This window comes from Lycorma delicatula, chromosome 6 (assembly GCF_047948215.1).
Source record: "Lycorma delicatula isolate Av1 chromosome 6, ASM4794821v1, whole genome shotgun sequence".
In the NCBI taxonomy this organism is placed as follows: Eukaryota; Metazoa; Arthropoda; class Insecta; order Hemiptera; family Fulgoridae; genus Lycorma; species Lycorma delicatula.
The window spans coordinates 139,652,684-139,680,375 of NC_134460.1; the positions used below are offsets into that span (position 1 = coordinate 139,652,684).

The window sequence follows — 27,692 nt, forward strand, 5'->3', positions numbered from 1 at the left end:
ACTTTTACTATATCTAAAAGGTAAAAATGTATTAGCATGATTTTTTGTAAACCTTGATAACCAGAATCAGCTAATACTACTGTTTCTGGTAAAAATTTAACTTCTGGATTTTTAAAAATTTGAAAATCATGATTTTTACCTAAAGATTCATATATGAAAATTATTTCTTAAGTTCTAGCATTAATTAATTTTCCTACCTCAATTTCTGTTGCATCAACAATAAACATTTGATTTTGATTACTTTCATTTTAAACAATTTTTATTATTTTTTAATTTTTGAAAAAAATTGTTTTCGTTCAGTGTTTCACAAATTCATTGAATATTTCTAACAACACTACTTTTTGAAAGGTTATGTTCGTAACCAATGCTATGATATGTTCGATTTTCATAAAGTAATCTTAAAGTCATAATTAATCTATTTTCTAAATCTAAATTAAAGGGTCTGCCTTTTAATATTATTTTTTGATTTTAGTTTTTAAAATAAGAAGTTTTTGAAATGTAATTTTATGTACACCTAATATTCTTTGAAAATATTCATTTTTTTGTTAATTAATTCTTGAAATTCCATAATGTAAATTATCTTTTTTTAATTAAATTTTAACACGAAAATGATTTATGGGAAAACTGTAATCTAAAAAACTAAAAGTAAAATCACCAATAAATTTTGAAAAATTTTCATATATAAAATAAAGCATAAATCCTTGAATATAAAGATTTAATGGTTTATCAGTTTCAAAATTTAATTCAAAACGTAAATTTAAAGGTTTATCTTCTCTGATTAAGTAATTAATCATAAAAATAAAAATGATTATTTTTATTTTGAAAGAGAATGTCTTTCATTTGAAGAGACCAATTAATAAAAAAAAAAAGAAAACTTGTAAATAATTATTGAAATTAATAAATTAATAAGATATGTGAAATTTATAAATTAGTGCAAGAAAATAAAAAAATTATGAGTTTATAAATAATAAAAATGATATATTTATTATTAATAATTAAAAAAACCCACTTACCAACAATTGTTTTATTATGTGTTCAAGCGCTTTCTGAATAGAATTACATCATCTGGAACTTAAAAAATGTATAAAATTTGTCTGAATACTATTGATAGTAAATTTTTACTTTTTTTTACTATCTGCATTTACAAGGATTTGAACCTTAAAACTCTTGACTTCGAAATCAGCTTATTTGCGATATGTTCATCACCAGACCAACCTGAGTTCATTAGTCGTGGACTAAGTCAGTATTATTTACACTGGCTGTGTCATCCACCTGACTTCCCATCCCATCAATTGAACAAGCGGTTCGATTAATAGGTATTATCATGGTCGATATAGAGATTAGTTGCCGAATAATATTCAATAACATAAATTAATCGTTGGTCACATACCTTGTTTGATGTAACAGCGGCGTGAGCGCAGTCTGTTTATATCAAGTACGTATATATACGGCAACCTCATAACTGACGTTACTTTAAAAAAAGAAACCACATAGAACAAGATTTCAGTCATTTAAAATGCAAAAATTGAATAAAACTTAGTAGAGATGGAGAACAGATGGACTAATCTGTTTTATGCATTACTGCCATATCAACAGACTTGTTAGGCCTTTATTTCTCGTGTTCGTAAGAAACAAATGTTTAAAATGACGTTTTAGTCTAAAAAAAAATAATTCTTTTCAACACGAACTGTTTAAAATTTTTTTTTTAAATTTAAATACATAAAATGTAGTGATGTAATTTGAAGGTTTAGCTAACACGAGAAACAAGACTATATTAATTATGCTACAGAGAATTAAATAAAAATGTAATAATTTGATAAGAGAACGTATCACATAATTTTGTTTAGTAATAGTGTTTTCTTGTTATAATTACTTAAACATTACTCGGTATTAGATACATTCTATTACATAGTAGTTACATGAAACATTACTTTTGCTAACTCCAAGCAAAAATGGTGCTGAAACGTTGCTTCGGTAATACTTTTTGTAAGAAATAAAAAATTGTTTTTTCACATAAAATTTGTTTTAACTTAAATCTGGCCTACATTTTATTTTACCATTAAATATTCATTGTTATCATATTTCTTCATGAAAGATATTTTCCACTTCTTTAAATGGTGTGCGACGAACAGTTGTGAACTAAATATTCTTGTGAATATCAAAATTGTTTGGTTTCATTCCTAACCTTTAGCTCACCTTTTTTACTTCCTTGTACGAAGTAAAGGACGTATTGTGATCGCGAAAAATTTTGGTTTTGTGATTTCAACGGAAATATCCATTTAGGCCATCCCTGAATCCATTTTCACGTGTTTCGGCGTGACGTCTGAACGTACGTATGTATCTCGCAAAAATCAAAAACGGTTAGCCGTAGGATGTTGAAATTTTTAGTTTAGGACTGTTGTAACATCTAGTTGTGCACCTCTCCTTTTGACTGCAATCGACTGGAACAAAAGTTTCCAAAAAGCCCAAAATCCAAAAACATTTGGATTTTGGACTTCTTCTGTAGTAATAAGCCCTCAATGAGAGCTTTTCAACAATATATTATAAGTAGTACTTATTTTCATTGATTCCAGAATTATGGCCAAATAAAATTTTAATTGGTGAAATATTTTGACCTTACAAGGAGAATGCACATCAGTTTGAATTCAACTTCATTTCCTTTTTTAATTTAAATATATTGATTTATTAATAATTACTAACCTGTGATAGTAAAAAAATTACAATAAATAAATCAATAACAATAACAACAGAAAAAAAAAACATGAAAAAAGTTATAGGTTATTAGTGAAATAAAAAATGTATTTTTAAAAATGTGTATATGTAATTTAATAGGCGTACAAGGAAATCATGTGATGTCCATAATAAAATATTATGTGCCAATAAAAAATATAACCTAAATTATAAAAATCAGACTGCACAAAATTGTCCTTGCTTATGGATATCTAGGCTAACGACAACAAAATAAGTCACTCAAAATCTAATTCACAAGAAAAAGTTAAACATTTGACATAAAAAAAACATAAATTTTGCTTCATATCAATGTAAACAATGAAAAAATGACTTTCACTGTAACCTTTGTGTGTATAAATTGGTACAAATATAAATATTGACTCATATGTGTAGTTTGCTGTTTTTATTTTGTATGTTTACGTCATCTAAACATTTCATTTCTTTTTTTCAGTATTCTGATAGATGGTGTACAAAAAATACAACAATATAAAATAGTTTTTATGTTATATTACATGTTTCAATAAAATGAAATTAAAATTGACTGTTTAAAGTATGGTTGTGTATTATTATTCCTAAGTTTTAGCATTTAATAATTAAACATTTTCACTTAAAGCTATCTTCATTTTTTCTACAATTTTTTTTTTTTTTTTAAGTTATAAACATTGAATAATTACTATATTAATACATAATGTACAAATATGTAGGATTAGTCTTTCTTAACAGTAAGAAAAGAGTTGCCAATGTAGCAGATGCAAAGCTGTATCAATCTTTATACACTTAAATTTTACCTCATATTTTTTCTCACTAGTCGCATTTTAAACCTTTATGTTTCTTCTTTGCAAGCTCTTGCATTCTACTTGTTTATTTTCTCTACCCAGTGATTTACTTTTACAAAAAATACAATATGCATAATTTACCTTATTTAGTCATTTATGAATACTTTGAATTTTTTTGTCAATTACCCAATAATTTTTTTTAAATACAGGTAGTGATTACGTCAATCTTAAGTATTCAAATTTCTTAAAAGCATTAAATTATTTATATATTTTTTTAAGTGAAACACTTTCCACTTTGAGGAACTGTATAATCATATACTGTTTTGTACACCAAATTTTGTGTTTGTTATTAAGTAACAACTTAGACATTAGAATTATTATAAAGATTCCCATTTGATTTAGACAAAGTGCATACAGAGAATTTTACAGGTAGAATATGATACTATTTTAAATATTACCATAAATAAAATACGTTGAATAACTAGAAAATGTAAAAAAACCCGTTGTCAGCAGACACCACCAATGTACAAAAAGAGATTATGTACAAATTAAACTTTCCTTAAAATATTTAAATTTTTATGAAAGTTATTAATTTTTTTTTTAACTGGATCATGTTTATTAACATGTTGTCTATTATAACATATTACCAGTTACGAATGTCCTCTACAAGCTTTACATAGGATGATGAAGTGTCCTATTGTCTCTCAATTTCCCTTTTATGTGAGAGTTTATTTTTCATCTAAACTCCTCATTTATTTTATTTCATACAAGTAATTTTAAACATTAAATTCTGACATTGGAAGGTTTAAATCTGTACAATTTGAATATAAAAATCACAAATTGTTTTATCAATGACTAACAAATAGAAAGAGACGAAAGTTTACAAAAAATATACTGCAACACATCAACAAAAATGTGAATATCGTTCAAGGGACTTATAACAAACAAAAATTATATGCATTAAAAAACTACCACAGCCACCATAAGCGTGATCACTGGATTTTATCCTCAGGAAGCAGTTCCCAGAACTATTGTAGACATACTGAAACCACCACACTGTAAATGAACAATGTTTATTGCTTTTCCAAACACTTATGATACATAATTTCAGAAACCGTAATATATTTTCTTCAATTTGATCTCATAATTACCTTATTAAGCAGAATGTGACTAAATGTTTTGTGGTATCAAATGAAGGTTCAACAGATGACATCAAGAATCTTTGTTAATGTTATGTACCCCAAATGTAACTTCATGGCTACTATTTTTTCTTCCCCAAAAAATTCAACATGGACACTGAAAAAAATAAGCCAATTTTAGCATTGTTCTTGTAGGCTTTTGACAAGAAAAGCAATTGATACTTTACAAGCTCGAAATCATTAAACTAGTACAACTGAAAACAAGTTTTACTATTCATTACAGTAGGTATCAAAAACATACACCTGTGCAGCCATACACAATGAAATTTGCATCATTTGAAAGTGCGCATCCTACAGTTTCAATTAACAGGCTCCAGATTGCAATACTAGAATGCTAACCTCACATGTAAAACAACATGGTATCTATGCTACAGAAGGTGTTTTGTATTCTACAATTAGACAGAGTACTCTGCCAACAGCCGACTTTTGGCAGAGGTGGACACTGACCCGTGTAGGAGGCCATATAAGCCTACTACTGGATTTTTCCACAACTAAGACTCTGAAGAGTTCATTTTTCAGTAAAATGGAATCCCACCATACTGGCATAACCAAGTTTGTCAGTTTCTAAATGAAACATTGCTTCAACACTGCATAGAACAAACAGAAGCCCATGAGTTGGCCCTCAGAAATCCCCACATATTATACCTTGTGATATTTTCTTGCAGGGACATGTGAAACAAAATTTTTATTTTCCACCATTACCTGCTGATTTGGATGAACTGAAAACCAGGATCACGGCCGCAGTAACTTCTGTAAGAGAAGATTGTCTGCAATGAAGTACAGAAAAATTCTGCATAGCAGATGAAGGACATATAAAATAGGGGAGACTGTTGCTAGTTGGGGCAGTTTCTGATATGCATTTTTATGATATGCAAGTACCTAAGCTTTATCATGTGCTTTACCTAGTCGCGTAATAAAATAGGTTTTTTAGTTACTACCAAAAAATTTTTAAATGAACATAATGTAGCTATAACAGCAGTTATGAGCAATATTTACCAAGTATTACAGCTGCACCAACAAACCCCATGTGCGGGGCTAGTTGGCACATTGTTCTGATTGGGCAAATTAAGGTTAACTCAAATAAAATTTTTGATAAAATATCTTACATAAATATTTTTTTTATTGTCCTGTCTAGATAGCACTCTAGCAGAGTTATAGCTCTGTAAGGAGTCATTGTAATCGATCCAATTTGGGCATATGCAGTTTTCAACACTTGACGTTTTGACACCTAAGGAACCCAAAAAACCGGACAGAAATTTTCCGGATGTTAATGTTCATATTTGTGTATGTGTGTTTGGTGTTGGCCTCTAAATCTTCAGAACTACTGGACCAATTTTGACCAAACTTGTTTCAGATTACTTCTATATATGGGGCATTGACGCCATTAAATTTTCTACTTAAAAGGTCAATGGGGGTGAGGCTGTAGAGCAAGGTCACCCTCAGTACCTCAAGAATTCGCCTAATTAAGGTCATATTTTTTTTAGGCACACAATTAAAAAATAACAATATCCGAAAAAAAGGATTTTTACAAAATCACACCCCACCCCAAAAAATGCTCTAAACTTTGAAGCTTTGTTGTGATCACTAAGATGGTTGTTTTTCATTGTGGTTTCTTCTACTGTCATCTAATTACACATATAAATTAATCTTTACTAAATTAGGAGCCTCAAATCCCAACACAGCTTTAACTACATCACAGGAAAGTCCTACGACTGTGTTACCAGAATTTTTTATACTGAAAGAAGCCAGAATTGTACAAAAATTAAATCAAACTTATCAAACCATTAAAATTTTAAAAGAAATAATTAAGGCCTCATGTCATCAAAAGAATCATAATTCTAACAACGAAAAAATATGTCTGGGCCACCAGCACATTTTTCATGTGCCTATAAATGGAAATCTGTGCACTGAATCCATGGCTCCCCAAATGTATTTGATGAAAAGTGACATACAGTAGAGACAATAGGTTTCCTCAACTTCTTCATACTCAAAATTGATTTTGTTTTGTTTTTCTGTAAATCACTGGGTTTGTTTTTTGGGTTACCACTCTTGCCTTTCATCCTCCACCTCTGCAGGTAGAATATTTTTTTAAAGCTTGCATTTTGTTCAGCTTCAATAGTGTTTTTCACTGAGTGTTGTCTACTAATATAGCTGTTGATCTTTTTTGTTCATGACTTTTTCCTAAATGCGGTCCAGCCTTAGGAAGTTGAACATCTTCTGGTGTCAATAAAATATCTTGTTGACTAGATGGAACAGTGACTGGATTATCCAGAGAACTCTGAGAAGATGCTGCTGGATTTTTTTTTTGATCAGTTACTTTTGTTATTACCACTTCGTTTTCATTTGAGTTGACTTCAAGATTAGTTTCAAGATCAGAACTTAAAAGTAACCTGTCAGTGACGTAGCTTGGGATAAAACCAATTTGAAAATATCACAGTTGAAGGGATGGACACCCATACTCTTAAAACTGTTTATAATGTTGGACAGACAAGCAGCTAAAAATAATGTGTCTCTTACAAATCCCAAAATATCATAATCATTATACTGCCATACTACCTGCTGCATTGGTTGCCATCCATGCATTACAAGAACTATTTACATATTTCTATAATGGTCCATAAATGTTTTTGTCCGGTTTTAACTTATATGAACAATACAGTGGAAATGACAAAACTGTAATTTCATTGTCTTCATAGAAATTCAAAAATTCTACTGACAAATGGAAGTATTCTGCAGCTCTGTCAAACACTTTACACTATATACATACACTACACCAAGAACACTACACAATTTACAACATAAATCCCTACAAGACTACACAATATTCTATGTTATTTGATATTTTACTTACTTTTGGTGGTATTGCAACACCTTACGAAACACAACCATAAGCCAAAGTGGATACTATCATGTTGAAGGGTGGATGGCTCTATGTAGTGAGTCGATGTCCTCTGGGCACCTGGGCAAAGCCAGCGAAAACAAAAAATTGTGGAAGTGTTTTGGTACCTAAAAAAGATATTGTCACGATTACTAACTGACCTCTTTCCTAGGAAGTCATTTCCTACTTTCAGAAATCCTCTTCTGGCAACAATTCTATCCATATATCTTCAGATCCCAGTTTCAATATTTCATACACCATTCTAAAATTATCAAAAAAAAAGAGCTCACATTATTTTTATTAAAAGCAGATGCTCTAGCCAGACTAGCAGAATTTAGCAATCTAGCAATCTTGGATGTTGGCACCAGCAATTTGTTTTACCTACCACAATTGTGAAACAGAAATCCCTAATCTTGTGGCATAATCCACGCTTGTTTTGTAACTTCCTTAGGGGATAACCCGTAATAAATATCAGCTGTAAGGTAATTTTGCAGAAGAATTTCTTGTTCATCAGTGAACACCTAAACACACGAAAAAGTGCAATTAGATCTACATTTCCCAAGATTACTATACTTTTAAAATGTGTATTTAATAAATCATATTTTAAATTAAATTGTCTGTATTTAGATAAAAAAATATACGATTAATTGAAGAAATACCTGTCAAATTTTAACATATAAGATATGAAGCATAGGTACAACATTCCAGCCTTCAACCTCTTCTGGTGTGACTAGAACAAAATCGTGTTCAGTCAAGAATATTGAAATCCTTGGCAACACTTCTTATAGATTTCTTTTTCCAGCGTTTAAGAAATAAACATGAAATATGGTCCAAAAGCAATAACAAACTATATCTAATCACAATCTCTAATAAATTTAAACGTAAAATGCAAAGTTTCACATTATTAGCTTCTATTAGTTTTTCTTTTTCAAAATTTATATTTAGACCTTTTGTAAATCAAAGTAAGCATAAGTGTTGTTTGGTTCATATTTAAATTCATTTGGTGGCAATCTGTTCATAAATTTATTCCATTTTTTCATTATATATGGAGAATTTTATATTCCGTATATTTTTAATTATGTATAATTTTTCCACTCATACTTTGCGAATATGCATGTTTATAATATAAATCTATTTGTGGATTTAGGTGGAAATGCATATTTAAATATAAAAAATAACAAATATAAATGTTGACTGTTTATAAAGTAGGGGTGCATAGGTACTTGCAACAACATGCCCCAATTACATCATTAAAAATTGCAGTGTTGCAGCTCATGTTAACCATCCACAAATTGTGTCAGTACTACACCATTTTAAAGCTTTAATATAGGACAATGTACAACAGTACATTTCTTACAACTACAAAAGCGTTATAAGTGAAAAAATAAAAATTTACTTAGCTTTGTAAAAATTCAATAAATTGTACTAAAATGCCAACAACACAAAGTAGTTGTTACTACAACCACAATATAACAGAGACTACATCCAGCTGCATGAGAGTTGCTTACTCTAAATTAATAATCGGCACTGCCAATTGCCTGATATTACATGTGCGCCAACTTACCCCTGCACCTATTAGCCCTGGCCTACCCTATTATCATTTGGTAAGTGAATTTTTAATAGTATGTAATTGTCTTGTAATTGTTTTTATTATGAAATGTATCTGTCTGAAATTGAGCCATTCTTTTTTATATACTCTGTATTATAAAATTTACCCAGTTTCTCCGATAGGAATATAAAGAATGATAATGAATAATTATGAAAATAATATAAATGAACACACTTGCAATTATACATTTTTTTTTTTATTTTTAAACTTTACTACATCTATAAAACATAAAAAAGTCTTATCTACTTTTAACATTTCTTGTACACACACACACACATATATATATATACATACACACACACATTCTTACACAGTATACACAAAGAAAATTATGAATAAAAAAATATTAAATATAATAAATATTATAACTATTATTATGCTACTTACATCTAATACAATCACCTAAAATTTTATTATATATTACACCATACTAAATTGCTGTTAAAAGAAATTGTACAGTAGATTTTATATTTTCTTTGTCCCTAAAATGAAGATATGATCAGAGACATTAATCATCAATGAATGATTTACAACTCATACCCTTCTGTGAGGGTGTGAGATAAAACAACTCATACCATCACAGGACAATCAACTTCAAAAATACGAAAAATTGTTTCTCCCATATTTTGCCTTTTTGCATTGGCTAAATTTTTCATCAGTGTTTAAATTTTACTTTAACAATCATTCGTTTAGTCAAATGATGTTAAAGTTAGATTTAAAGCCAAGTGAATTTAATAAAAGGTAAATACAACATACTGTTAAATTATTTTCAGAACTACTACTACTACAATAAGGAAGTTTGGAACTCCCTAAAAGTGTTTGTCTTTCAACATTTAGTATAAAGGATATAAACAAAATTCCCTGACCCTTCAGAAACTGGACATTTTCTGTTCATCAAGATTAAGAATTTATAACAGAGGTTACTAATTTGTGAAGAATTAACAAATAATTTATTTTTAAATTTCTAGAAAATAACTTTGATGATGTAAATTCATAATCTATAACAGATCTGATTATTAGAAATTATCTATAATGATCATATCATACACTGGAAAACTATAGTTTATATTCAAGGAGTCTCTGAACATACATTTTTTGGCCAAAATAACTGTAATTTTAGTTTTTGTGTGTAATATATATATATATATATATATATATAAAACCATTACAGACATCAAAAATTGAATAAGTCACATTACAAGTATGTTTCATTTTAATTATAAAACATAAATTCTTCATAAAAAAATTAAAAATATTACAGAAATGATAGAAGGAGAAGGCAAATTATTTTATGAATTTTCTATTCTGACTACAAAACTGACAACTGTAATTTTAAAAGCAGCTTGAACACAACCACACGAACTGTCCCACAAAAGTACAAAACTTTCTATTTTGTAGTTCCACTGCATTATAAGACAGTGATATGATTCTTACAACATTTATTAACCCTTTGCACTTGTGTACACCTAAAACAAAGTTACTCTGAAGTCGTATGGCCATTATGAGTGGCCTTGACGTTTTCTCTACTAGCTTGCTTATTTTCACCCAACAAGCACTCCACCCAGCTCGTCTGGCCATGACATTTCTAGACTACATCAATGTAGGTATTCTAATTATTTTTTGCTGTAGGTAAACTCTATAGGCAAACTCATGAACTAAGTGTACAATGTGAATGCTTTCACACATTTTACAATAGTCAAATAGTAGAACTTTCACTTTTCATTGAGCTGAGCTAGTCATTTAAAAAAAATTGTGTGCTGTGCTAATCATTGTGTTTAGTAGTTGATAAATGGAATCTTATAAAATTACAGACATGGATAATAATTACAATTTAAAATCATATGAAATTAGAAACGAACTCAAAACAGATTTATTTGATTCTAGCAGCACTGACTCATAACGCAAAAGTGACATTGACTCAAACATGGGAGAACAGCATAAAGCAATCAGTAATACTGAAATTAGTGAATAGTGAAAATGATGATGGTGTATCAGTACATCAATATGGTGCCCAGGAAGGTACATTAGTTGAAGAAGAAGAGGAGTGCAAAGTAGAAGGTGTGTGGAGAGAATGAATAGAAGGCGATTCAATTTTTTCTAAATTTCTATGGTCTAGTGATTCAGGTATAAACCACCAGTGGGACAACACCCAGCTTTGCCACTAGAATATTTTCAACTAACTACTTTTTACAAATGAATTATTCTTTGAAATAGCGAAGGAAACTAACAGGTACACAAATAAAAAAATCCTAAAAAACCCCTTTGAAAAAAAGTCCATATAGTGGTCATGGGAGGATGTAAATTTAAATGAAATGAATGCTTTTCTAGGTGGTATTATCATGGCTATGCACCATAAGTCAGAACTAAATTACTATTTTTCAACTGACGGTTGATTCACTGCCCAACAATGAAAATGTATTGCCATCTGCTGAATTCAAAAATCACCATAAAAATAACTGATTAGCTCTTACTTTGGAGATACAATGACTTTGTCATTTTTTTACCCGATCTTCACTTTTTGTTCGACTAATTTTTTTTTGGAGTCATACCTGTTAAATGACAAAACACAACATTCTCCAGCTGTTTGTAGGTTATAAACATTATTACTGTTGCTGTGACTATGAGTTTCATATTGTTTTTGTTGTAATTAATGTAGAATTTCTGGTTTTTTGAGTGCTTTTGAAGTGAAAAATTTTTGTTACATTAGTGGCAAAATAAATTTTTGTCACAGAAACAAACTGATGCCTCTTGTGAAGACTGCCTATCAGCATTATTTTGGTATGAAGGCAGGAGACCAGGATAAGTCATGGGCTCCACACGTACGTTCTGCAGATAACTCTTGTTCAGTTAAACAGCTATAATACGAGAATGGCTGAAAAATAAAAATCTATGGCATTTGCTATGACTATGGTTTAGCGGGAGCCTACAAACCACACAGATAACTTCTATTTCTGCTTGATTCCACCTTTAAAGGCAGGACTGTCAATGAAGAGACGAACAAACAGTTCAATACCCTAATCTTCCATCTGCTATTCGACCTATTCCACATTCAGATAGTTTACCAGTTCCTACTCCACCCCAAAATAATGAGCTTGAAGTACAAAATGAAGACAGGTGTACCAACTAGCCTTCCATATCCCATGACTGATTTTGACAAAAGACAATAAACCGCAGACTGAGTCAAGCGGAATTGAGTGATCTCATTAGAGAACTTTATTTGTTGAAGGAAAAGGCAGAACTTCTAGGATCAAGATTACAGCAATGGAATCTTCTCCATGATGTCAGGGTCTCACAGTACAGATATTGTCATAGACAACTGCTTTCTTTTTTTGAGAAGAAAAACAATCTTGTTGTTTGCTGCGACATTAATGGCTTGATGAAATTTTTGAATTTGAATCATGATCCAACTGATTGGAGGCTTTTCATAGACTCCTCCAAGCTTAATTTGAAAGCTGTATTACTTCACAATGGCAACCGTCTTTCTTCTATTCCTGTTGGTCACACAGTTCACATGAAAGAGACTTATGCAGACATGCCATTCCTCTTCTCTCAATCAAATATGCTGAACACAAGTGGAAAATCTGTGGCAATTTAAAAGTTATCGCTGTACTTTTAGGAATGCAACTGGGGTACATTGAACACTGCTGCTTTTTCTGTATGGGAGAGTAGGGATAGGAAATCACATTATATTCAAGCAGACTGGCCTGCAAGAGATCTTAACTCTAATGAGAAAAATGTCGTTGTCGTGCCTCTTGTGAACCCTAAAGATTTTTTCTTTCCATCCCTTTATATAAAACTGGATTTGATGAAAAATTTTGTCAAAAGTATGAACTGAGAAGGACAGGCCTTCAAGTACTTAAGAGACAAATTCGACAACGTTTAAGGAATCCTGTGTTTGACCAAATTTTGGGGTGGGAAAGAAAAGGAAGCTTGGAAAGCCTTGAAGGGAGCAATTCATGTTTTTTTAGGAAAAAAAGAAATGAAAACTACAGTCCGCTGGTGATCATACTTCTGAAAAAATACCATCAACTCAAATGCAACACGTCCCTTAAAATCCATTTTCTCCATTCATACCAGGACTTTTTCCCTCCTTGTTGTCAATGGTGAACATGGAGAAAGATTCCATCAGGATATTTCTGTAATGGAACAAAGATATCACAGCTGTTGGAATAAAGCAATGCTTGCGGATTACTGCAGGTCTGTGTACAGGGATGCTCCGGAATCACTTTCTAGACAAGAGGAAAGCCAAAAGACAACCTTCTCATGAAGCCACCACATGATTTTCTTCAGACCCAACCAACTGCCAGGTATTCATCCACCAATTAAGAAATCTTAGAATGTAACTGTCATTAAAAAAATGTCAAATGGACTTTCTATGTTGTTGGTATATGTAATTAAAATGTATTGTTTTCTCTTAATCTGTTAAAATAAAATACTTCCACCTGAATAATTTTTCTTTGTCATATTCGTTTTTTTCAATATAAAATTAGAAAGATTTGACTCATGAAGTGAAGAAAACAAAAAAACTTTTTTTGTTGGCAAGTGCATCAACCATTTTTCAGATGTATTATCTAAGGAAAGGTTTCTTGAGATTTTTTGGAAGCCGCACATAACAGTCCTCCCCCAATTCTAGGTACTTTAACATGTTTTGGAAAAGTATGCATTAGTGCTGTACTTACACAAAAAATTCAGGGAAAACTACATGCCAAAGAAAAAGGTTAGCGCTGACGAGAGTAGTGGGATTCACGGGGAAAATAGTTTTAATGTTTACAACAAAGAGAACCCAGTTAAGCGGGGGATAAAGATTTTTGTTGTTTCTGAATCAAGATCAGGTAATATTTGTGCCCTAGAGCTATATTTTGGAAACATACAATTGACTGACATGGCAAGACTTTGGTGTCACTAGCCATTGTTTTGCATTTAGCAAATAAGATTACAGAAACCTGTGGTAACATGTATCTACAGACAGGTTTTACACAAATTTAGAATTAGCTCAGGCATTATTTGACATGAAAGTGCATTTAACCAGTACATCATGAAGAACCAAAGGAGCTTGCCTGAGCATGTTAGTCCAAAGAAACAGACATAAACTAAAGGGAAAGAAGAATAGTAATAAAACAGAAGTTCCAAAAATCAATTTGAAAAAGAGTGAGATTATAGCCTTCAGGAAAAACAATATGTTTAATCTCTTACTACAGAAAGACATCAAAGATGTTAAAGAAATAAAAAGTCTATTGTAATATGCAAGCACAAACAATCAATGGGAAATGATATTGCCGACCACTGCATATCATCATACAGCTTTACAAAGAAATCGCTGAAGTGGTGGTGGAAAATCTTTTTTTGGTTATTCGAAACCAACATTGTTAATGTGTATTTACTTTATACATGAACCAGGGGCAGGGGGAAATTAGGCAGAGATGATTTATAAAGTAGTCAGAAATTCAAATAAAGGGGGGGGTAGACCATCGGATGTATAAGATTAGATGGTAAGCTGCACATCCTTTGGCCATTGAAACCTAATAAAACAAAGGATTGTTTTGTATGCAGTGACAGAAGTGCTGGTGGGCCAGGAAAACATACCAAATACATATGTAAAACATGCATCCGACAACCAGGGTTGCGTATTGGGTAATGCTTTGAACATACAACATGGCCAAAAAAGACTGAAGGCGTAAAACACTAAAGAAACTATTTTTTATTAATGAATTTTCTGGGTTTTATTCCAACAGCTATGTTGTTTTTATTCTGTTATTCATGAAGTAAATTATTTTTTTCTTCGGCCTCAACACAACAATTCTAAATACATTGATCTATATTTTAGTTTATCAATAAAATAAAACTACTGGTTTCATTCCACTTTTATTTTAGTATTCTATTTGTTTTTCATATAATATTAAAACATATTGTTTTTGTGAGGCCTAATAAACTACATTCATTATTTTAAAATTGTAAATAAAAGATAACTTATTTAAACATCATTGCGTTTATTCGTTGAAATGTTTTGCAAAAATCCTTCAATACTGGTAGTGGCCAACAAAATAATTCTGAGCCATAACAGCTGGTGGTCAATATGTCTGCTGAGCAGCGGTAGACATGACAGCAGCCACTCACAGTGGCCAGGTCATATGACCTATGAGGACTATGTAAGTAGGACATATTACAAGTTGTTTAGTAATTGGGGGTGGCCATTGACAGGGGCCTTACAAGCACAAAAGGTTAATTAATAAAAAAAAGAAGGCATACCTATTAAGGATACTGGTAACTAGAACAGTTTTTTCCAAGCGTGTGGGATAATCCCTATACACAACCACATTCGAAATTGAGAAAAGTTTTTACTCTTTTACATAGCAAACGGTGTGCAAGAGATATGGCTACACTAGAAATTATATATTAAAGTCAATGAATATGAGGATCAATCGCAACCAGAAGGGCTAGGAGTTATCTGTTAAGTAACTAATTTTAACTGGCAAAACCAACATTGGAATAGAATTGGTATTACAACAATGATCTTATAATACAAGATACGATGCTTCTACGGATCACTTTGTAGCAGTTTTTAATTTTTTTAAATAAAAAACCACACCTGACCTCTTTAAATTTTTTTTAAAATTATTAATGATGTACATACTGTTCTCAGCCTAACACAAAATCACAGCACCGTGAACAGAAAGACTGAAGCTGATCCAATATAACTTTTATAAAGTAGTCTTTTTTAGAAATAACATTTTGATATTTGATCAGGGCTAGATTTTTAAATAAGCTGAATAGACTGAAGCCTCCTAGAGTGGCAATTTTATAACTTTCAAAAAAGCAGAAAATACAAAAAACAGACCTGTTGAGATTTTTGGTACTAGAAAGGAAAATATTCAAATTTGTACTGATATTCACACAACATGACCTTTATTGTCAGTAAACAAGATTAAATAAAAGAATTATGAATTTTAATTATTATAATTCTTATATACATGAAAAATCATGTTGCTTGTCAATGTTTGATTCATATCTTAGCACTGGCCGAGCGTATGAATACGCTTAGGACCTAATTGGACCATGCAATAGAACAATAAACATGGTCTTTTTGATAAAAAGCAGTTACTTATAAAACCAGCATGAGTGACAGTAAGAAAAGACTGTGGTGCTGAATAAAAAATGATCCAAACTGAAACTACAAGAACAAAAACGTGTCTTTAAACAAACACCAAAAGTAGATTTTATTTCTTCAAAAGTGATATATCGCTAGTTAAAGAGAAGATGAAGTGGAGAGTGCAAATCCTGATGTTTATGATTAAATTGCTGACATTGCTGTCACTAGGCCTAGTTGTTCTAAAACATTTAATTTTTTATCTGAATCTACAGAGTGATGTAGAAGTAAACTCACGAATGTGAGCACAACTTTTAAGTCTGATATAAATATTCAAAGTTTACAAGTATTTACAGAGACAAAAAATGTAAGATGTTCAAATAAGGACCCAGATTTGTGAGTTCTAGATAATGTTGTTAGATTTAACAGCAAAATAAGGTTTTGACTAAAATACACCATTCGATTTTGGTAAAAGTACAAGATCATACAAAGATCAAAATCAATTTGTCAAAATCTCTCTGAACAAAAATAAAATAATGGAGAAGTTCAGAAAGGGATGATTTTCTCCCAAAGGGATCAGTTTTTTGTGTATTGTATTTAGCATTTAACATCAAAAATCAAATAACACAATTTGATAACAAAGACAGTTTCCATGACTGGAAAAATGGAGAAAGTCAGGCATGATCATGAAAATTTACCTATAAATAAATCTTCAATAATTACTTTAAAAGAAAAAGGAATTGCTCTCAACAGTGTTGATAAAATGCTAATACTACAATTAGGCAAAATATGCATTACTGGAGAACTATTTTAACTAGTCATTGTGGCTATTAAAGCAACATCAAGAGGTCTTGCTTTGAGGTGAGAACAAAATTTTTTATTCAAATAGAATGGAAATTTTACGATGGCGTTACAGCTGATTGCCAAGTTCGAACCATTCTTAGCAAAACACATACATAAATATGGTAACTTTGTAGTGGAAATACAAATTATTTATCATCCAAAGCATCCGATGAGGTCATTGATTTAATGGCTCAAAAAATGAGAAAAACTAATTTGTGAAAAACTAAAGCAATCTAAATATTTTTTCTCATCATATACTCAACCCAACATATAAATGTAGACCAATTATTCCTTGCTGTGAGATAAGTTTTAAGTGATGGTATGTCATATGAACATTTCTTTACTTTTATTACATCAGCTGGTCATAAAGTGGAACATATATTTAAAAGTATTACACATGAGTTGGAAAATTTAAAAATAAGTAATTGCAGAGGGCAATCATACACCACAAATATGGCTAGGTTTACAGCGGTTTGCAGGCAAAAATGGCAGAAAAAGCATCTTTAGCTTTATTCATTCTTTGTGCAGCACATACCTTAAACCTTGCTGGGACTTCTGCTGCAGAATCATGCACATTTTTCATGCTGTTACATGAAGTATAGGTATTTTTTATGAACTCTACCAAAAAATATAAGTGCTTAATAAGTATTATAGTAGAAACAGATCACAAGTCAGTAAAGAAAATATGTCTTACTCAATGATCATTAAGAGATGATGCTTGTCAGAGTTTACGAGAATCTTGGGAAGTTCACACTGCTTTGACACATTTTATATAAAATAAAATAACATGACACAAAAACCCAACATGTGAAACCCAAGAATTCTTCAACAATTATAACGTTTTGAAACAGTATTTATGGTGCATATTTGGAGCACTGTACTTCACAGGAAAATAAGTAACGCTATACAGAGTTAATATGTAGATGTGTTAATTTTTATGGTTCTCTTGAAGAATATTCAGTGAACAGAGAAACAACTTTGAATACTTTGTGATACTGGCAGTGGATTAAAAAAAATAATGAAAAAGAGATTAACAAATAATGTAAAAGGAAAGTTTGGCCTGATAATGAAGATGGAAGTGGAGAAGTGAGCATTATCAGAAGAGACAATCTTAGAATAAACATGTGTTTTTAATCATCACCGACAACTTAACTGGTGAATACAAGAAAAGACAAATTGCCTATAACGAATTAACTCGGTTACTTGAGAACAAGACAAACACAGAGTAGAACATAAGGAAAAAGATGGCTAATCTGTTTAACACAAATAATCTGAGTTCTGATTTTATTGAACAGTGCTTAATTTTCAAAAGCATTGCATAGCAGGAATAGAACAACAATCAAGAGATATTGGAAGGAATTTTGAATTTCTAAGATTTAATTCCTTAGAAGATGTGCATACAAAATCTGCGCATACTGTGCTGGAGAATGACGTTTTTCTTCCCTCAGGAGGGTTAAAAACTACCTTTCTAAACTCTATTGCTATACAATGTATTGAGCCAAATACAACACAAAATTTTAGAATGAGGATAACATAAATGAGTTTATCCAAAAAAATTCTCATCAGTTATTTGAACATGAGTAAAAGTTTAAACTGTAATTCTATTTTAGTTCTGACTTAAGTCTACTGTACAGTAAACTTATTTAGCAAAATATAATTATTAAAAACTACTTATAAATTCCAAAATATAATAATACTCTTAGCTTTAAGCCTAATATTCTTAATACTAGAATAATATCAATAAAAGGAATTTAAAACTACTCCATAATGGACCATAAAATTAAACTTGAGATAATAATATAATTTAATACAAATAGGAAATTAACAGCTATTGAAGACAAATGAACTGTATAATACCAATGTAAATATAGTCAGGGGAGAGGCACACTAGCCTACAGACGGCTAACTCCTAAATATGGCCCTGTATTTGATGCTATTTTTTACTTCTGTACTGTAAATTGCTTAACATTGTAAAAATACGTTAAGAAACGGTTAAAAAGTTGTCAACATCTATCCAGAAAACATACATGATGAACATTAGAAAGTTTAATTATTAACCTGACTGACTGATATTAATTTTGTTCATTCCATGATCAAATTCATTACCTAGTTATAGCAACAAAAAAATCTAAAATACTGAGATTTGATTAACCAAGATGAAAAAAACATCAATCCTTATTTAGCTAACAGATAATTATACAGCTAAGAAAAAACCACATGGTGAAATAAAGTTGAAAGTTTTTTAAACTTTATATGAATACATAATAAAAGTAAGTTGTCCTCTATTTGTTTTTCATTTAGTTTTAGAAATTGTTACATTAAAATTATAGAATTTTGTTCTTAGAAAATGAGTCATCTTTTTAAAAGTTGATTTCTCACTGTGACCATCTCCTCAGGAGAAAATTAATTACAATTATAAAATTCTAATATCGTTTATTAATAATAACTACAAGGGATATTTAATAATTAGAGACAAATTTATGTAGAAATGAAACAGTTTGTAGGAGTTTTATACTTTCATGACTAGGTTGGCATCATTGGGATGTACTGACAACAGCTGACAGATAAAAACTGTTTTGTTTATAACCTCAAATTGCATTTAATGTTGACGTGTCCACTTTAAGTTTCCACATTAGTTGAACAATGTTCACTGATCCGTTTTTTGCTTTCTGAAGGTGAAAAACCAGTTAAAATTTTTTCTTGAATGATTTTACAGTATTGTGAAAGTTGTATGAACTGCAGAAATTTTTATAAGTGGGCAGAACAGTTCAAAAACTGTTCCAACCTCAGTGACTCACAAGCAACGTCCAGGCCGGCCAGTTCAAGTGTCAACTCCTTCACTTAAAACCCACATTGATGACATTATTGTGTTGACACAGTTCATAACATTGTCAGTACCAAGCTCAAAGTACAGCAAAACAAGTGCAAGATGGGTCCTGAAAGAGTTAATGCATCAACACATGCTGAGGAAAAAAGTAAAGCCAGCAATGAGAGAAAAATATCGTGGATCTAAAAGAAAAGGGGTGATATTGCTACATAACAATGCTCACCCTCACACAACCCAGGTAACCCAAGAAACCATTGGAAAAATGGGTTGGGAGATACTAACACATCCTCCCTACAGTCCAGATTTGGCTCCCTTGGATTTTTATTTGTTTAGTCCACTCAAGGAGGCATTATGTGGAAAAAAGTTCAGCAACAATGAGGAGGTCAAAGAATTTGTGGGAGTGGCTCAAACAAGACAAAGACTTTTTTGCATCAGGTATAAAAAAAACTAGTTCATCGTTGGGATAAGTCTATTAATATTGGTGAGGATTACGTTGAGAAGTAGTAAAATCTCGTTTTGTAAAAATTGTCTCTTTTTAACTACTGAAAAATTTTTCATTAATAAAATTATTTTTAATACCATTAATTTATTAGTTCTACTGGTAGAATACTAAATCAAACTTCTGAGGGGTGATCTGTTTTTTCATAATTACAATATCAGTATGTCTTTAAAAGAAAAGAAAAGAAAACTGTGAGGCTCTCATTCAGTTGTCTGATAAATGTCCTAATTAGGTTAAAAGCAACTTCATAAAATAACACAAAAATTTTTGAAAACAACAGCCAGTATCAATCACAATACCATATCATGAATAATAGGTATGGAATGGCCTGAACTGTGTACAAGTAAATAATCTCTATCAATTACTAAAAATCAGAAAAACCTGATCTTTCTTAGATGAGTGGTCAAGTTTCACAAAATAAAAAATATATGTTATTCCAAATATTTTAATATAAAATGTAAAAAAACCTCAATATTAACTACATTTTCAAGTTAATTTTCCAAACTTCATCTTTTTTACTTGCTAAGAAAAATTGTCCAATATGAAATGTACACTAATTGTCCAGTACCTGGTTAAGAATGAATATTGTGATGTCTAACAATTTTTATACATTTTTCTTCCTGTGATATAAAGAAGGAAGAAAAAATAATGCCTAATCAATCAAATTATTTCATAAGCTGTTTTTTTTTTTGCAAATTCCTACATTATGTTAATTACAATTATATTGAAAAAGATATTATTAATATATACATACTTTAATATCAAACCAAAATTAATTTAAACATCATAAAATAAAATATGAACATAGTATTACATATAATACAGTTAAATTAAATATATAATCTACAGTTACAGTCTACTAAATAAGCTATTTATTGAATTCTGTAAATTACAAAAATATACTGATAAAAACTTAAGTATGAATAACATAAAAATATCCATGCTATGAAATAACATTTCCTTTTTTGTTTATTTCATAGTATTCATTTTATTTATCAATTTTGTAAACCTCATTAGATTTACTGTATTGTTTTTAACTCCTTTTCTCAAAAACAGTGTATGGTTTTTAATGCTCATTCAATATCACCAGTATAGTTCTGGATTATGGTAAATTTTGTTTTTTTATATTACCTTAATTTTCATTTCATGTTGTTTTACTGTTAGAACCTTTTCTACATTAATTGTTCAAGGTTTTCATTTACATATGCCATATTTAAATGTTTACCGGCTTTCTTATTATATAAAATCTATTAGCAGTAAATGAATTCATATCAACAGATATACATTATCAAATAAAAAAAAAAACATTATCATAACCATAGTATTCAAGAGAAAGTATAAATGTATACAGCAAAAAAATTAAAAAGCAAAAATATTGATAATTGTTTTAATACAACTAAAATCTTGTTAAATTTATAAATTTGATATTTTGTACTTTGAAAAATGTTTAATCATATTAAAGTACTGAACACTGTTACACAGAGTTAAGAAACATCTTGCGAAAAAGTCATGGTCTTAGATTTCCATATAACATTCCCAACCGCAAGCTTTAGAGAAAAAACTTTGTAACAATTGTATTACATTTTCCAAGTTGAAACAATAAAAAATGTTTATTATTATAGAAGACACTACAACAAACTGATAAACCAAGACAACAGATCTGAAGCAAAATAAACATGTATGAAGGAAAATAAACTGACTGTAATGGTATGGAAAATCAAAAAATGCAAATATTATCAAGAATGAAGACAGAAATGATCCAATCATAAGACAGAAGACTAGTGAATACATATGGTTTGAAACAAGATACATGTATGTAATTATAAATTACCAAGCTAATTAAATGAAGCTTGATAACTCTAGGTTTCATTCAATTACTATAATAAAATCTTAAACAAACAACATAGTTTTTAAATTTTTAATCCTGTAAGCAGAGTCACAATTTAAAATATAACTACACATTTTGTTTCACATTTATATATTATTTTATTTAAGGTATGAATTATTTCAACCTAACATAATAGCAAAAGTATCTCCCTCCATTCTGGTATTTGCATATTATTATATAAAACTCAATAAAAATGATTAAAGACAGATATTACAAGAAGGATGGATAAAGAATAAATAGTAAAAGAATAGACAGTACTTCAAGAGTTATTAAAAAGAAAAAACCATACATGTTTACCACTTAAATAAATGTTTGGAAGATTTGTGTATAGTTCATAAAAAAAAATACTAAACAGTAATTAGAAATATGATCTCTTGACAGTAATTTGTATACTAAGACTATACATTAATGAAGTTATAAAAAATTAAATTGAATAATAAAACACCTATTAAGGAAAAATCCTTATCTAAAAGTGATATGACATTAAACTTCAACCAAGAGGTCTTATAAGAACTGGTAATTGTACTAATACTATGAGAATTAAGCTCAAACTACCTCATTTTGAAATTCCGATTTAATCCATTCACCAATAAAACAAAATTTAATTTATGGAGAAAGATTTATGACTGGTTTCTGACAGTTCACAACACTGCAATAATAATTTAACTTACTACTGATTTTTTTTCTTAATCTTTTTTTTTTTGTGTCTTAATTAGTACTAAACACATTGCAAAAGTTAACAGTACTAATTTAATCAATTCAAGTAAATTTTCAACCACTCTTATTTTTTAAATTAAAACTTTTTTTAATTTAAAATATGTGCACAAGGAAATCTCCTCTCAGTTTTCTCAAATCTCTTGTTTAGTGCCTTTCCGTTAAGCTTCTGTTTTCCCTTCTTTTTTCTAGGCTGAAAAACTTGTCTAGAAGTTTTAGTTTAGAAGAAAAGTTTCCTTAGTTTGGTCCTTTTGGTCAATATGAAGTAATTTTCAATTGACTTTCAAATCCAGTTTCTGATGTTTCTTTTTTTATATCTCTAAGCCATTTTCCACAAATAATTAAATAAGATTTTATTAAACTGATTATTAATACATTATTTTAAATTTGCAAAATTTTATTTAAAATTACTTTTGGCAGATTTATTTTGTTTTGTGTTTGAATTTTAATTAAAAATGGAAAGGTCTTGCTTGATTAACTATAGTTTGATTCCAACAAATTAATTTTTGATAAAGCTTTATGAGCTTCTTAAAATTAATTCAAGGCATAAGAAATTATCATTAGGTAATTTATTATTGATTATATTATTTTATAAGTGATATTCAAATGTATTCTCATATTATCTTGTCATTTTTATAATTTAGAAAAATTACAAATTTAGAACTATTCTGATATTTATAATTATTGTTACTTTCTAAAACAGGATGAATAAAATAAAAATATTAGTGTTCTGAATTGTGCTTTAAGTTTGAATAATTCCACCTCATAACATCATTTTTTAAACAAACTTCCTCAGAAATTATACTTTCACTTCCCACAAACCAGTACAACTTACACTCAACTACTTCCAAAGTATGACTATAACACATATTCCAATTTACACTACTAGTACCATTTATTAATAGGTTCATTGAATAACAGTGCACCTATAATACTATTGATCCCCTCTTGATTTTAATATTTTAAATCTTACAATTTATTTAATTATCATGTAAAATATTTAAACAAATAGAGCATAACTGATACAGATTTAAACTAGTATAAACAATAGCTACAATAATAATCCACATAAGAACTCACAGAAGTCATACCTGCTACAAAACTACTTTTTCTACCTTAGTGTAACAGTTAAAGTACGCATATTTATTTATTTATACATCCCATTTATTATCTGAATATGTTCTGTTTCAATGTACTCTAATTTTTGATTGGTTGATATTTTTTATCTTGAATTTCAGTTTTAACAGCTGCTAAAGCACTTTCTTTTTTTTAATATCTAGTTTCTTTTTTTCAACAATGTATAACTTGTGGAAGTTTGTTTTCTATCTAATACCACTTATTTCTGGAACCAGCAGATAAATGATGCACGAGGGAGATCAAAAAGTAAGTTACACCCCTTCTATGAAAACAAACACATATTTACAAAACAATTTTTTTTTATTGAACAAAAAAACTACATATTTTTATCTATTTTTCAACATAATTGCAAAGTTTTTCTAAACACTTTTCATACAATTTTCAATTCAATAACAAGGCCAGGATGTAAACTTATTTTTTGATCCACCTCTTGTATAAACAATCTTTCTTTTTTAAATTTATACCTTAAAATTTGGAAGAGTATATAAATTAAAATAACATGTTGAAAAATATTCAGTCGGCAGTTTTTAATAATCTTTTTGGTCATTTAAAAGTGAAAAAAAAAAAACAATATAAAACCTACTTTATAAAATAAATTACAGTTTAATATAAAATGTGTTCACTAGATTTTTTCTCCAAAGGAGACTCTTGGTATACTAACATTTGATCACTTTAAACTATATTAAAAAATGCAATAAATAATTAAAAGTAAAATAGTATTTTACCAACAAGTAACAACCTGCGTAAGTATGTACTGGCAGTTTCATTCTTTTAAAATGTGTAAGAAATATATATATTTACATATATAGAGACAGCACAATCTATGTTATCAGTTAGATAATTATGTGTATTTTGAGAAGTTAACTATTTTCACATTAAAAAATACATATATTTCTTTACAACAAAATATGAGAAAAAAGAACATACATTACATTTATCCTTTACATTTAAAAATTACTATAAATAATTTAGCAAATATTTTTAATCCATCTCTACACATAATTGAATCAAAGTAGATAGCATATTTTAAACTACTATAACAGAAAGAAATGTGTTTTAAAACGCACAAATAATTATAGACAATCAAAATTTACTTAAGAAATGAGACATCAGTAAATTTTAGGAGAAAACATATTATTAAAAAGGGGTATAAAATAAAGCAATGTGATACAATAATGGTTTTGTCTAACTTTAAAAAAATATATATTTTTGAAATTTACAATAAAAAGATAGTAAAAAAAAAAGAATACATATATATACATATCCAAAATTAATAGTACATTCAGTAAAAATAGGCAAATCTTGTTATTTTTTCTAATTTTATATACTCATAATAAATCATATTTACAAATATCTGAACACATAACTGTATCCTGTTTATAACATACCACATAGTATTAAAAATTCAACACATTACTATTAAATTCAAAATAAGAGGGATAAAATACAAGAGCAGCAACACAAGGTTACAGAAATAACTCCTCTGTACATAACCACAAATTCACTAATTGGTTTCAAATCTTCCTATAAAAAAGTTTATAGTTTGTCAAGCTATTAATATTTTTTTTTTTAAATTACAAAATATTTTAAATATTTCATATTAAAATTTAATTTTTACAATTAAAATATTTTATTTTTTGCTATTACATTAAGATTTACATTATATATATATATATAATGAAATCCTTGCACATATAATTATATTCTTCTTAACTCAGTTTAATTTTCTTTTCAAATATAATTTTAATAATCCAGTTAAATAAAAATATTTAACTTGAATCATCATCATCATAATTATACTTGACTACTTTACGAGCACGGCTAGATGAAACACTGGTTGATCTAGGTTTTACTTCTACATCAGAATCAAGTACATCACTATCGCTGTCATCCCTTGCAGTCTTTTTCTTTGATTTCTGAAATATTTCAAAACAGATGTATTCATTAATTAAAAATTTACTACATCCTCCTTCACACACTTTATAAATAAAAATTATTTTAATAACAGGTATTACATGAGGAACTTGTACCAAATTTAAAAATAAGAGCATTTTAAAACACACTTCATAAAATTTTCAATTGCTCTAAATTTTCAAGTGTGTATAATTCTACAAAAAAAAAACCAAAAACAATTGCTTAGCTTTCATGATTGATTTGGGATGTTTTACCCATAACATTAAATGGCCAAAACTTCAACTTTCTTAAAAAAATAAATAAATATGTAGAAGAATGAGCAAGATCCATGAAAGAATAAAAAAAACATAAACCAATCAAATAACTAAATTGATTTACTACAACAAAAAATGACTTTCTATTAAAATTAAAATAAGGCACTAAATAATTAAACCCTGAATGTTTCAAGCATCAGAATGTTTAAACCTAAATAGTAAAGGAGAAATAGATAAAAAAGTGAAAGAATGTTAAGAAAAGTTTTAGCTTCCATAAAAGGGAATGGAATCTGCAGAACAAAAACAAACTGAAAAAAATTTAAAAAACTTTGAGATTCAATAAAAAAGAAAAGTTGAATGTTTTATGGGCATCTTTCATGAATGGACAAAAATTGATTGGAAAAAAGATTTAACTTCTTTAAAAATAGAAAACTCAGTCAATTTAGTTTTATTAAGTCAGAAAATACTTATGGGAAAATAGATTATCTCTGAAGAGGAAATTCAGTACAGGGGAATTTTTTTGTAAAAGATTAAATTAGGTTTGAAAGCCAAAATAAAAAAAAAAAATACATAAAGCAGTCGAATGAAAAAATACAGCAAAATTAAAGTTTAACGCAATTCATAGAGGACAAATTGAAAAAAAGGTGTATTATCAAGAGAAATTTTTATGTTCATCTATATAATTTTTTTGTGATTTTTAAGTATAAATGCCCTTATAAGTATGCCATTTTAGAATTTTTCTGCCCTAACATTTCTAAAAAAAAAGATTAAAAAATTTGCATATTACTTTTATTTAACTTTAACTTCTCCACAGCTAATAATTTTATTTAGAAATTTCCTGAAGTAACATCAAAATTCACATGACCTTACTCTCTACAACCTTATCTTTCTCTAACTACCTATCCAAGCTATTTTTCTACAATTGCCAGCCTCTATCATCATACTTCCATCTATCAACACAGTCACTTTGACTTTATTAAAGTTTAAATAATAAAATACTACTACTGTAATGGAAACGAATAATTAATGATTTATTTAGAATTAGTACCATTCCACTGAGCTCTGTAGCAGAGTAGTACTATCTCTGCTTTTAATGTCTTTATGTAGCATCTGTCTTTTTTTTCTAAAGAATGGTGACATGCAATTGTAAATGCAGACAATAATTTGACATCACTGCATGAAAAATGTCTTTTTTCAATTTGTTTCCAGTAAAGGGTTAATAATATATATTACCATTAGCAAAGCAACAATTGTAGCCACATTTTGTGAAAAGCATAAGAGCCAATTGCATAGCTTAACCTACACAATAACATAACTTTGTTGTTTCTAACAATTACAAT

At 29.1% G+C, this 27,692-nt stretch overlaps 1 protein-coding gene across 2 annotated transcripts in view; it reads right to left on the bottom strand.

Annotated features, from left to right (window-relative positions):
* Positions 1-20,418: 20,418 nt before the first annotated feature.
* Top2 (DNA topoisomerase 2) overlaps positions 20,419-27,692 on the bottom strand; it is a 127,145-nt gene continuing 119,871 nt past the window's right edge. For both annotated transcript variants that reach the window (XM_075368649.1, XM_075368647.1), the window contains exon 27: positions 20,419-26,100. In XM_075368649.1, coding sequence (XP_075224764.1) covers positions 25,954-26,100 — 147 coding nt within the window. In that variant the 3' untranslated portion in view covers positions 20,419-25,953. The remainder of the gene's footprint in view (positions 26,101-27,692) is intronic.